This window comes from Eptesicus fuscus, chromosome 14 (assembly GCF_027574615.1).
Source record: "Eptesicus fuscus isolate TK198812 chromosome 14, DD_ASM_mEF_20220401, whole genome shotgun sequence".
Taxonomy (NCBI): domain Eukaryota; kingdom Metazoa; phylum Chordata; class Mammalia; order Chiroptera; family Vespertilionidae; genus Eptesicus; species Eptesicus fuscus.
Genome location: NC_072486.1, coordinates 3,206,865 through 3,219,214, shown reverse-complemented (window position 1 = coordinate 3,219,214; position 12,350 = coordinate 3,206,865). Strand labels below are relative to the sequence as shown.

The window sequence follows — 12,350 nt, the reverse complement described above, 5'->3', positions numbered from 1 at the left end:
GAGAGAGTGTGTGTGTGTGTGTGTGTGTGTGAGAGAGAGCTCAGAGCTCAGCCTTTGCAAAGGACGGTGGAGAGACACGTGCTTCCATTGCCTGCCCTGCCCTAGTGGGTCTGCGGCCACACACCCCTCCCCTCGCCAGCCGGCGCGGTGGCCCGCAGTCCTGCCAGCACTAGTTCCAATGTCATGACCTTGCCCTGCCCGCGCGCTGGGTGAGGCCTGAGCGCCGTGGTCGCGGCGGCAGCCTGCTCCTGCTCGGATGTTTGTCTCGGGGAGCGCGCCGGCGGCCCTGCTGGAGACGGGCCGGCCCCCACGGTCACAGCGGCCGGATAAGGTCATCAGCTTCAGTAAGAGCCTGTCCGTGCCGCCCACGCCGGCTTGGTGTCGGTGGCACAGTTACTAACCCCGGTGTCTGGTGTCGATTCGGGCCTGGAGCCTCCCACTGCTCAGGGGTCACCACCAAATGCCGGGCAGCGGCTCCTGCTGGGTGTGCGGCCTGGCGGGGGGGGGGGGGGGGGCCGGGAGAGGGCTCGAATTTCTAGAAAGATTTCTTGTCGCCTCTGAGAGTTGGGACTCTCCCGGGCCCTAGCAGTCCGGCTGTGTTCAGTGAGTGACTCGCATGCGAGGACTCCCGAGAGGGATCGTGCCTCCTGCTGGGGTCTTTGGCTGCGTGCGCTGTGCTTTCGCTGCGGAGAGAAGTGGCAGAGACTGAAGGTGCCGAGGCGGAGACTCTGAAAAGGAACCCAGGGAGGAGGCAGCGCGCCTCCCTCCGGGCGCTTCCTGCGGGCTCTGCACCCGCCGGCACGGCATTCCCACGGCGCGGCCACGGCACGCCGGGTCATCTGTGGGCGTGGACGCCAAGGCCCTGGGGGAAATACAGACAGCAGAAACCATTTTCGTGGACAACTAGCTTTGTCACAACCTCCATTTGTGGGCAGTCAAAGCATTCCTACAGGACAGCCTTAACTGTTCGCTGTTAGCGTGGCCTGAACCGGAGGGAACCCCTGACAGGTTTCAGCTGCGGGGGTTGGAGAGGGCTCCGGAGGAGGAGGCTGCTGTGGGCCATCATTTACTTCAGGAACAAGTTTGCCCCTGGAGGCAGTCGGGAGGAGGGCCCAGAGGGTGCGATGCGGAATTTATAGCCGGCTTCCCCTGCCCTCCGGCCTCCCCTGCCCTCCGGCCTCCCCTGCCCTCCGGCCTCCCCTGCCCTCCGGCCTCCCCTGCCCTCCGGCCTCCCCTGCCCTCCGGTCGCTCCCAGATGCGCTCCTGTGGAGAAGCCAGAGCCAGCAGGAGCCGGTTGGACAGCTGCGGGGCCGGGTTGGGGTGTGTGACCCTGTGTCTGTGTATTGGCTGAGTCCCCTGCAGGATCTTGGCAGCCACACGCACACCCAACACAGCTTTCTCTGCTGCTTCTTGACTTGTCATCCGCTGGCTGCCGTTCATTTAACAATGCCTCGAGACGGCGTCTTTCTACTCGGCGGTCCTTCCCCTCAGAGCACTCCAGGGCTCGCTCTGCGCCCTCCCGGCGCTGGGGGGTGTGGCGTGGTACTGAGTCACCCTCTGAGCCTGTAGCAAGGCCAGGAATGTGGCGATGTTATGAGCTGTTCTGGTCTCCAGGCGGTTTTTGTGGTCACAGCTTTCTAGCTAGTCCTCTGCTTTGCAAACATCGGTTAAGCCCGTCTGAGATTTAAGCACAGTAATTACATCCCTGGTGGAGGGGGAGCTCGGGGTCAGGGATAGGAAGTCAGATCCCAAAGCGAAGCAAATGAATCTCACTCAGTCACGCGCCTAAAATAGAAGCCGAGTGTGGAGCGATGATCCTCGATGTGACTCACACAAACTCTCTTCCTCGTCCAACACCAGCCTCTGGGATAAGGAAGTACAAGGAGGCACTCAAGTCTAAAACATTCTGAGAGCTTCGTTTAGAAACCTGTGCCCCTGACATCAGCCAGGACTTGGGTTTCGTCTGTAAAAGGGTACCCATCGGTGACTCTGAGGCCCCTTGTTCTATATGATGCTACTTTCACGCTTTTAAAGAGCAGAGGTATTTTAAATATGTTTTTATTGATTTTCAGAGAGAAGAAGGGAGAGGGAGAGATAAAAACACCAACAATGAGAGAGACTCATTGATGGGCTGCCTCCTGCACGCCCCCTACTGGGAATCGAGCCTGCCACTCGAGCATGTGCCCTGACCAGGAATAGAACCGTGACCTCCTGGTTCATAGGTCAACCTCAGCCACTGAGCCACACCAGCCGGGTGCCTTCTTCCCACATAATGACTTCAAAGGCCACAGGGCCTCAGTCTACCAGCGAGAATCTTAAAATAGACCTTGAACCCACTCGGGCTGCAGTGTTGCGCGCAGTCGTGCTGTCATTCGGGAAGATACCTGTGCGGTGTGCCTCAGCCTGAAAAGGACTTAGGATGTCAGTGCCTCTGTCCGAGGAAACGCGGGAGGGCACCCCAGAGGCCCTGGGTCCCCTCTGTCGGTCTCAGCTTCTCAGGTTTGTCCCGAGGACCGCGGCCCCCGCCAGGGGCTGCAGAACACGCTCACAGTAGCCAAGCTTAGGGAGCAGCCCACGTGCCCATCAGTAGATAGAAAGGCTGTGGGACATTGACACCATGAAGCAGTTCTCAGCTGTGAAAAGAAGGAAATCTAACCCTTTGTGACGGCACGGAGGGACCTGGGGAGCATTATGCAAGTGAAATAAGCCGCTCAGAGAAAGACTAGTACCACGTGACCTCACTTATAGGTGGAATCTAATGAACACATAAACTAACAAGCCAAATAGAGACAGACTCGTAGACAGAGAGCAGGCTGACAGATAGGGGGGTGGGAAGGGGGTAGGAGGGTGGAGGGATTGAACAAAAAAGAAAAGGAAAGGAAAAAACTCACAGACATGGACAACAGTGTGGTGATTGCTGGACGGGGGGAGGTGGAGGAAGGTATAGGGAGATAAACTATTGGAGCCCCTGGGTGGGTGTCCATTAATGTCGGGGTTCTTGTCCCAGCATTACAAAGGGTTCTGCAATCTGGAGAAAGGGCTGATGCATAGATTAAGAAGGAGTCCAAAGATGAAAGATAGTTTTGAAAGGCATTGGGGGTCAGAGGAGCTTCAGCTAAAGGAGCTAAAGACTACCCCTTGACTAAGGACCCGTGCTTTTTATTAACACAATTTGTCCTAAGGCAAGGTGGAGATAATACACTTCAAAGGGTAGGGTTTCAAAGGGTAGGGTTCATAGAAGCATTGTCAGATTGGGGAATAGCCTTCAGGTGTTTGGCCAACAGGAGGCAATAACATGCAGATTAAGATGCCCTGAGCTGTCTGGCAGCAGACAATCCTATTCAGGTTTGGGGGAGATGCTTTTTAGCTGTTCCAACAGGTAAACTACATATGTGACTCAGCCCTTGTTGAGCCCCCCAAGCTTCACCAACCTTTTGATGAAACTCTTGTAATTATGACATGTTGGAATTGGTTCCCGGCAATAAATGGTGAGGGAGGGAGACTTGAGTCGGGGTGGTGAACACACAGACAGTGCACAGGTGACGTGCTGTGGAACTGAGCACCTGACACCTGTGTAATTTTGTTAACCAGGGTCACCCCAATACATTCAATAAGAAGGAAAAAGAGGAGCACACTTTAGGTAGAGACTCACAGGCTGTCCTGAGGGAGAACATAGACGTGGCGGCCCCGTGCGGAAACCTCGTGTGATCAGAAAGGTTGACAGTCCTAACTCCCCTTCGGATGAGCTGCCTTTGACCGTCCCAGATGTTTAGACATGATCTTTGTACACAAAGGATGTGAGACATCTCACCAGAATGTGAACAATGTGAGAAAAGGGAAATATCTTATCATCAGTTACAAAATAAAAAGGGGGCGGGGCAGGAGAAATACCGGCAGAATGGGGGAACCGGAGGAGGAGGAGGAGGCGGCGAGAGCGAGCAGAGGCGCAGGGAATAGGAGGTGCAGCACACCAGCCTCCCCGCCTCCTGGTGAGCAAGGCGCAGGGGACAGTGCAAAGGTGTCCCCAGAGGAGACATTTTCCCTGGACAAGCACGGCTTCCCCGGACCAGCCGCTGGGAATACTGTGTGTGTGTGTGTGTGGGGTGGGGGGGGGTGTTCTGCCGGCTCGTCTGCTGCCCGCGGGCTGTCACTCTCCGGCCGGCGTCTGACGCGGTGCTTCCTTCCAGGGACCATGCAGCGCTCCTCCCGGGACTCGGGCGCCCGCGGCATCCCCGTCCCCGAGGACAGGAAGCTTTACGTCGTGGACTCCATAAACGACCTGCACAGACTCAACTTCTGCCCCGCGGGGTCCCAGCACCTGCTCCGTACGTGTGCGCTCGGCCCGTGGGCTCCCAGCTCTGTCCGCGGCCCCTAAGAGCAGCGGCTGCTCGCCGGGCTGGGGGGCGGAGGGCGGGAGGGCGGGAGGCCTCAAACGCTTGCTTCAGAGATGCGGGGACTGGGCCACCCTTGCTCTTGGCGTCTGAGCCAGAGCTCCGGTCTGAGAAGCCCCTGCTGGGCCAGGAGGGACCACGGCCGGGCCCCGGCGCCCCTTTCCCGACCCCTCTCACTTCCTGGTGACTTGCTGAGAAAACGTTCCACGTGTCCATCTGGTTTCTAAAAACAGTAAGACTTTGTTGGGCAAAAACGCCAGTTTTCTACTTACAAATGACAGATTGCCCCAGTTAAAGGGCTATGGGTTCGGGGCGAGAAAGCAAAGCAAGGCAATCTGCTGACCGACCGCCGAGGGCGTGTCTCGTCCCCGGGCGTCGTAGGTGCCCCAGCAGGTGGCGCGGGGCCTCACCGTGTCCGCGTGAACGCTGACTGCCCCGCACGGGCGTGGTTGCCGCCGGCATTTGTCTCCTGTGCTCTAAGCGCTTACCGCGCCAACCTATAGCTGCTCGAGGCTCCTTCCAGATCTCCTCTCTCTTTACCCTAAAGCAGCCGGAGTTTCTCCCGTTTCTCCCGCAGCCCGTCTCAGGAAAAGGCGGCGTGGCGCTTTGATTAGGGGGTGACAGAGGAGGGACGGGGCTAAGCCAACCCTGTCTGCTTAACTGGCTCCAGTGGTGACAGCAGCAGGAGCCGGATGGTCGGTTACACCTCTGCAGAGTGATGAGGTCCCCGGTAGTGGGATGTCCAGTTCCGCTCACTAGCTGTGTGTGTGTGGGGGGGGGGGGGTAGGGGGGCGGGGGGCCCTCTGTGACGGCTGTTGTTTTGTGTTAGCGCCGGAGGAGAAGACCCCCGAGGCTGGCTCTCGCTCCGGCCATGGGCGCTCCCGCCTGCTCTTCCTGGGGCTGGTCCTGGCGCTGGTCGTCAGCCTGGTGCTGGTGGCCTTGGTGACCTTCCTCATAAGTAAGTACCCCGACTGCACGGCTGGTGGCACGTCCTTGCACTTCCTCCGTAGCCGGCGGTTTCATTTGCTCGGCGAAGGCGCAGAGCGAGCCCCGGGGCCGGAGGTTCACAAACACGGCAGCCAAGCATTTCCAGAGCCTCTGGTTCCTCCCGGGAGGCCCGGCGGTCAGGGGGTGGGCCGTTGACCCCGGATTATTCCAGGTTTTCTAACCCAGCACGTAGATTTGTCCATGGATTCGGGTCTGTAGCGAAGAGTCACAGGCGGTTCCTGACTCTCCCGAAAGGTCGCCCCCACGTAAACGGGTGCTCCGCTCCGACCCTGCCATACCCAGCGGGGTGGTGAGGAGTTCCACGCCGGGAACTGTTAGGCGTGCCTACGGCCTGGGGCAGCCCGAGGGCCCCTTCTCCGGTGGGATGAGAGGCGGGAGGATGGAGGATGAAGCTCCTGAGATGCTGCTGGGTGCTGGGTGCTGGGTGCTGGGTGCTCACTCGTTCCCAGGCAGCGGCCTAAGCACTCGGTGTCCGTGGGCTCACTGTGGAGACTCGGGCTTGGGGAGAGGAATGAACGTGCCCAAGGCCACACAGCTAACAAGGGCCGGATCGGGACTCAAGGGCATCAGAGACCACACGCGTTAGTGCCACCGTTATGCGCCTCTTGTATGAAGAGGGTTTATTTTCTATTCGCTTCTAGTGTGTTCTCTTGGGGGCAAAGTCGTATTAAGAAGCAGAAAGAAGACGCGAAGAAGTGTCTCTTCTTATTGGGCAACGACTCTGTCCGGACACCGAATTCAGTAACTGAAGTCCTTGCTCTGCCCTCGAGGTGGTGCCGGGCACTGAACTTGCACTGATGAGGGACCATGGGCCAGAGAGCCCAGCCCCCCATGTTCTCCCAGCAGCACTGGCTTCCAACTGGGCCGAGTAGCTCCAGACACACTCAATGCCCACGGTCGCACAGGCTGGCCCCAAGGGCATGCAGGCTGGCCCCAAGGTCGCACAGGCTGGCCCCAAGGGCACGCAGGCTGGCCCCAAGGTCGCACAGGCTGGCCCCAAGGGCACGCAGGCTGGCCCCAAGGTCGCACAGGCTGGCCCCAAGGTCACGCAGGCTGGCCCCAAGGGCACGCAGGCTGGCCCCAAGGTCGCACAGGCTGGCCCCAAGGGCATGCAGGCTGGCCCCAAGGTCGCACAGGCTGGCCCCAAGGTCGCGCAGGCTGGCCCCAAGGTCACACAGGCTGGCCCCAAGAGGTTGTACAAATCAGTCAGCTGGTGGGTAACGTCAGTCCTCGGCCGGCCTCTCCCGGCCTCTGGGTTGCACGGGCTGTTGGACAGGGCGTCCGCCCGGAGGGCTTGTCAGGGCTGAGCCGAGCGCCGACACGGGCCCCGACTCCCATGTAACTCTCTGTTTTCCATCTTGAAGTTCAGACCGGAAGCAAGATGGACAACGTGTCGAGAAGACTGGCAGCCGAGGGGAAGGACATAGACGAGCTCAAGAAACTCAACAGCATGATCGTCAAGCGGCTCAACCAACTGGAGGCGGCACAGAACTAGAGAGACATCTCCCCGGAGCAGCTGCCGACCCCGAGCTTCCACGCGGCGGGGCCTGTGCGGGGCCAGAAGCCGAGCCCCTGTTCCTGCAGGCAGCCCCCCATCCGGGCAGAGAGCCCGTCCCGGGTTCAGCCCTGCCCTGGATGGGAACCGCCGCGCGGCAAGGGTGTGGGACTAGCAGCCACAGGGACTCCTTTCACGCCCGGCCTTCCGCTGTAGAGGGTGAGGGGTGGCTGGCCTGAAGGACACCCAGCAGGAGGCCCGAGGACCGGCCCTGCGCCCATTCTCTTACCAAAGTGCTTCCTCACCAGAGCGAGGTCACGGCCCCAGGGAGGTTCCGGGGCCTCCCACGCCTTTGTACGCTCCCCCGATGAGTGACAGCATTCCTGTCCCGGGAACCCGATGAAGACAGATCATCCTTTCAATAAAAGAGATTCTGCTCGGGGGGTGGACTCTCATTTCCCCCGATGACCGGGGATGGGCGGGTGAGCGAGCCGGTTGCCTCCTGGCATTTGCTAGTAGCCACGTGGCTTGGTGGGGCGGGGTCAAAAGAGAGAGGCCAGCGTATCCAGCCGACGTTTGTGGAGCTCTTTCTGCAGACGTTGTCTTCATGTCTATTTCGCCTGGTATGAGCGCTGCTACCCCAGCTTTTCAGTTTGTTTTCATTTTTATGAAACCTCTCTTTCCGCCCCGTTCCTGTCAGTCTGTATGTGTCTTTGGCTCTGAAGTCGGTCTCTTGTAGACAACACAGGTAAGGGCCTTGTTATCTGTTCAGCTACTGTATGTCTTTTGATTGGAGCACTTAATCCATTCATTCCCCCCCGAATGTCCCTGGTGCCTGTCCAGCGGCTGCCCCAGTGCTGGAGCTCAGAGGGAGCGAATCCCAGTACGTCCGTGCCTGGGCCCTTTAAGAGGAACTACCTGGGACTCCAGCAGCCTCCATGTCACTCAGCCACATCCTTGCTGGTTTTTTACAGCCAGAATTTATGGGGAATTTTCTTCCTGGCACTGGGACCCTGGACTCAGGCGCCTGGGGGAGGGGGGGTGGACACCTCCACAGCCAAGATATCCTCCCGATTTTTTTAAACTATATTTTTACTAATTACAGAGAGGAAGGGAGAGGGAGGAGAGAGAGAGAGAGAGAGAGAGAGAGAGAAAATCAATGATGAGAGAGAATCATTGATTGGCTGCCTCCTGCACACCCCACACTGGAGATGGAGCCCGCAACCCGGGCATATGTCCTGACCGGGAATCAAACCGTGACCTCCTGGTTCATAGGTCAATGCTCACCCACTGAGCCACGCCGGCCGGGCTCCCTCCTGATTTTCATCCACCACACGTGGGCGTGCGACCAGCCCTTTCCGCGTATCAGCCCCTCCTACCAGTTAAACCCCAGTTGTAGGCCTTCCCTTCAGCTAGAATTCAGGTGGTTCTGAATGATGGTTGTTCTGTGTCGAGGTGTAATTTCCGCCTGGCTGTGGGAAGCTGTGAGTCCTGCATTTTCCAACACCGACAGCTTGACCACAAGCTCTCTTCTGCTCCCTTTAAATTCTGAAGCATGACTAATTACTCTAGCACGGATCCTCAGAGACATGGACTGTGACCAGCTCCTTCCCTCGGGACACTCTTCCTGCATGCGGAGACCTCCTGCCACGGGCCACTGACTGTCTCGGGAACAGATGCAGCAGGCGGACAACTGGAACACGGCTAGTGCTCTCACTATGGCTTCTCCAATGCTAGAAACGACAGGTTTCCCACACCCTGAAATGACTGCAAACACTGCCACAAACAGACGACGTGAGAATTCTGTTCTGCACCTCCCCCGGCCCCCAGCCCAGCAAACTTCTTTAATACTGATGAGTCGGCATCCACTTCTGAATTGCTGTACATTCCCTGAGGGGCGCTCAGACTCGCTTTCTTAGAGACTTAGAAGAAACAGCAATGGGACAGAGATGAGGCCGCTTGGAGGGGCAATCTAGGACCTGTTTCTATTTATTTTATTTTTTAAATATATTTTATTGATTTTTTACAGAGAAGAAGGGAGAGGCATAGAGAGTTAGAAACATCGATGAGAGAGAAACATCGATCAGCTGCCTCCTGCACACCCCCTCCTGGGGATGTGCCCACAACCAAGGTACATGCCCTTGACCGGAATCAAACCTGAGACCCTTCAGTCTGCAGGCCGACACTCCATCCACTGAGCCAAACCAGTTAGGGCTAGGACCTGCTTTTAAACTTCCATTCAGTACAGCCGATAGGAAGCCCAGGTTCTTTCCATATGACTGGTGGGCGTCACAGGAACCGTTCACAATTACTTCCCTGTCAGCTGGAGCCTAAAGCTTCACTGGAGTCCCCCGAGCTGGCCATGCCGTGGTTACTTGAGGGGTACACGCTGTTTGACTTGCCCCTCCGGGCACCCTCAGGGCCAGTTCGGGCTAGCTGTGTGATTGCAGCAGGCGGGGAGGGGTTCCAGGCGCCGGCACTGCCTCCCGTCAGCAATGGGAGCTGCTCGCTAACAGGGGAGAGACCCTGGTGCCCACGGTGCTTTCCGGGGAAGGAGGGCAATTCGGAAGGAGTGTGTGATGCCGGAGGGAGGGGAAGCGGTTGCTTCAGACCTAGGACAGCTGGGGCTACCTCTGGGGCAAGTGGCTACCAGGCTGCAAGGTCACCCAGAAGATGGTGAAGGCCATGGGGACAGAGTGCTTGCCCGGGCAGTCCGGCCCCCTGCTGCCTGCTCACCGAGGTGCCTTCCCTCCCCTGACCCTCCCCAGCTCCTACTCTCCCGGCCACCAAGTTGGGCACCTAACCAGGCCTTTCTCCTCCTCCTCCCCTTCCTCCTTCTTTTAATATATGTTTATTGATTTCAGAGCAGAAGGGAGAGGGAGAGAGAGTTAGAAACATCAATGATGAGCATCATGGGTTGGCTGCCTCCTGCACACGCCCCTCCGGGGATCGAGCCCACCACCCGGGCACGTGCCCTTGATTGGAATCGAACCTGGGACCCTTCAGTCCGAAGGCCGACGCGCTATCCACTGAGCCACGCCGCTAGGACAGGAATTATTAAACGCTGGGTGGACTTTTACCTGCTGCCTTGGCTCGTGTTCCGATCCCAGGGCGTTCTGAACTGGACGCTCTGGAAGCGAAAGGGAGCCGCCTCGCCGAGGCCTCCCCAGGGAATGCAGCCTCAAAGGACCCGGCAGCCGTCCGGCCTCCGTCGTGGTCCGGGGACAACTCCCCAGCTGGTGATGTAGAAACTCTGGCCAGAGCAGCGACACCCGGCTTCAGAAGAAGAAACCCCAGGCTGGGACTCACAATCGCTGGTTTGGTAACAGAAAGCTCTGGGCCGGGCCAACCACCACCACGGGCGCTCAGGCCCGCACACGCTGGAGCGCAATCCTTCCTTTTGTCCCAACACGTCCTTTTGGGGCGGGAATACCTAGTGATGGGTCTTCCAGCGGACAGCACCCGTGCCACCACCCCTGTGTCCTATGAACACTGTCACACTGTCTTTTAATCCATTCACACAGGAATGCAGGCCCCTGCCCTGCACACAGCCCGTGGAAGGGAGGGGCGGGAGGGAACGCTTGGGGTGAAACCGATAAATTAGGTAGAAAGCTGGTTAAGGGTCTGTCCCCGGCTGCGGTCATTTGCATTTTCACAGGAGACAACTCCCCTCACCGGTGGGGGGTAAAACGTCTGCATCTCCATTGGACATCACGGCTTGCGGCTCAGTTTCCTGCAAGTTAACTTTTGCCCTTAAAAGTGTGGTGAGATGCCCGGTTTGTGAACAGTCCCAGTTCCTGGAGCCCAAAGACTCTAGGGGGGGAGGAGGGGGGCACCTTCTCCGCTTTACCTGCAGTTCTGGTTCCAGCAGGTCGAGGCCCGGGTGCCTGTGGCATACTCACCCTGTGGGTTCTCGCCTGAAGGTTGGAAAGGGTCTGGGACTGGCCTTAGCTGACAGCTGTCCCCACGAGGCAGACAGTCCCGGGTAGGTCCGTGCCCTCTGCGCCTGTGTCACCCCCACCCCGCGGGGCCGGCACTCAGCATCATAGCTTCTCCGTTCCCTGCACACGGGCTGTCCGGCTCCGGCTCCGGCTCCGGTGCAAGTGCCATCAATGCTGTGGAATAACCGCAGGAAAGAGATGGGAACCGAGCCACGGGGTGAAAACCACATGGTGGGGGCGAGGTGGGGGGGGAGGGCCGGCTCCGCAGAGGGAAGGACCCGCACACGCAGCCGCGGGGCGGGGGGGGGGGGGGGGGCGGACTTCCCGTGGGGCCCAGGCGGTGAAGGCCGGCCGGGCCGGGCGGGAGGGGGGGGGGGGCGGCATAAAGAGCCCTGACGAGTGAGAGGCGAGGCGCCGGGGCCTGCGGTGGGCGGCCGGCCTCCCGCGTCCTTGGGCCGTCCTTGCCGTCACGTGCGGGGAGGGTGCACGGCCCCTCGGTCCGCCGGAATCGGGGGAGAGGGAAGACCCGGAGGCACCGGTGCGAGAAGGAGCCCGGGCTCCGGGGACAGCCCCTCCCTCCGGAGCGAGCCACGCCCCGCGGAGACTGTGCGCCTTTGAAAAGCCTCCCCGGGTCTATTCTGGGGGGACAGGACGGCCCCCCGACAGAGGAGACCCCTGGCGGCTCCCCTGCCTCTCGCGGGGCCGGTGGCCCATCTTGGGGGCCCGCAGCCGAGCGCCCAGGGCGGGGCCCCAGGTGTCCGCGGGCGCGCGCCGGGCGCGTTCCGGCCGAGGGCGGGGCGCGGGGCGGAGCGCGGCGAGGGCGGCCCGGCCCGGCTCCTGCCTGCCGCCGGCCTGTGGCCCAGCGCGGGGACGTGTCGCCGGAGAGGACGGAGCCATGAGCCGCCTGCCCCCGAGCGCGGCGGCGCTGCTGCTGGCGCTGCTGGCGGAGGTAGGGCCGGCCGGCCGGGCGCGCCGCCGGGGCGCGAACAATGCGGGGCCGGGGAGCGGGGGGCGCGGGGGCGCCCGGGGGACCCGCTGCGGGGAGCGAGCGGTGGAGCGGCCGCGCCGCCGCCCCGGGTCCTGCGTGTGCGCGGCGCTGGGACGCGTAGGGACCGGAGGTCGGGGGGCTCTCCGCGGCGCCCCCTCCTGTCCCCGCCCAGCCCCGCCCAGCCCCGGGGACGGCTTATTTCTCCCGCTTCGGGCGCCGCCCGGGACCCGGGAGACCTGGCCGCGCAGCGCTGCCGGGTCTCCTCCCCCGAGGGGACCCGGGTCCCGGGGGGGGGGTGGGTGGGGGGGAGGGGGCAGGATGAGGGGGGCTGGAGCGGCGCAGGCGCAGAGGCGGGGTGGGGGGCGCGGGAGAGTTTGAGGAAGTCCCGGGAGCCGGGGAGGTGGCGGGGCGGCCGGAGGGAGCGCTCCGGCGGGTGCCGAGGCGCGCGGGGCTCCGGGTGCGCGGGCCGCGTCCCCCCGGGCTGGGGCGGGTGCGGGCAGCCCGGAGGGAACCCGGGGGAGGACGGA

At 60.9% G+C, this 12,350-nt stretch overlaps 2 protein-coding genes across 4 annotated transcripts in view; both read left to right on the top strand.

Moving 5' to 3' along the window:
* Positions 1-186: 186 nt before the first annotated feature.
* Positions 187-7,325, top strand: LSMEM1 (leucine rich single-pass membrane protein 1). The gene is made up of 4 exons (XM_008147174.3): positions 187-344; positions 4,188-4,325; positions 5,221-5,349; positions 6,764-7,325. Exons 1-4 carry the CDS (start codon positions 257-259, stop codon positions 6,892-6,894), a joined length of 486 nt encoding a protein of 161 aa, XP_008145396.3. The 5' UTR covers positions 187-256; the 3' UTR covers positions 6,895-7,325.
* A 4,339-nt stretch (positions 7,326-11,664) lies between these two features.
* VOPP1 (VOPP1 WW domain binding protein) overlaps positions 11,665-12,350 on the top strand; it is a 32,341-nt gene continuing 31,655 nt past the window's right edge. For all 3 annotated transcript variants that reach the window (XM_054726249.1, XM_054726246.1, XM_054726248.1), the window contains exon 1: positions 11,665-11,784. In XM_054726249.1, coding sequence (XP_054582224.1) covers positions 11,731-11,784 — 54 coding nt within the window. In that variant the 5' untranslated portion in view covers positions 11,665-11,730. The remainder of the gene's footprint in view (positions 11,785-12,350) is intronic.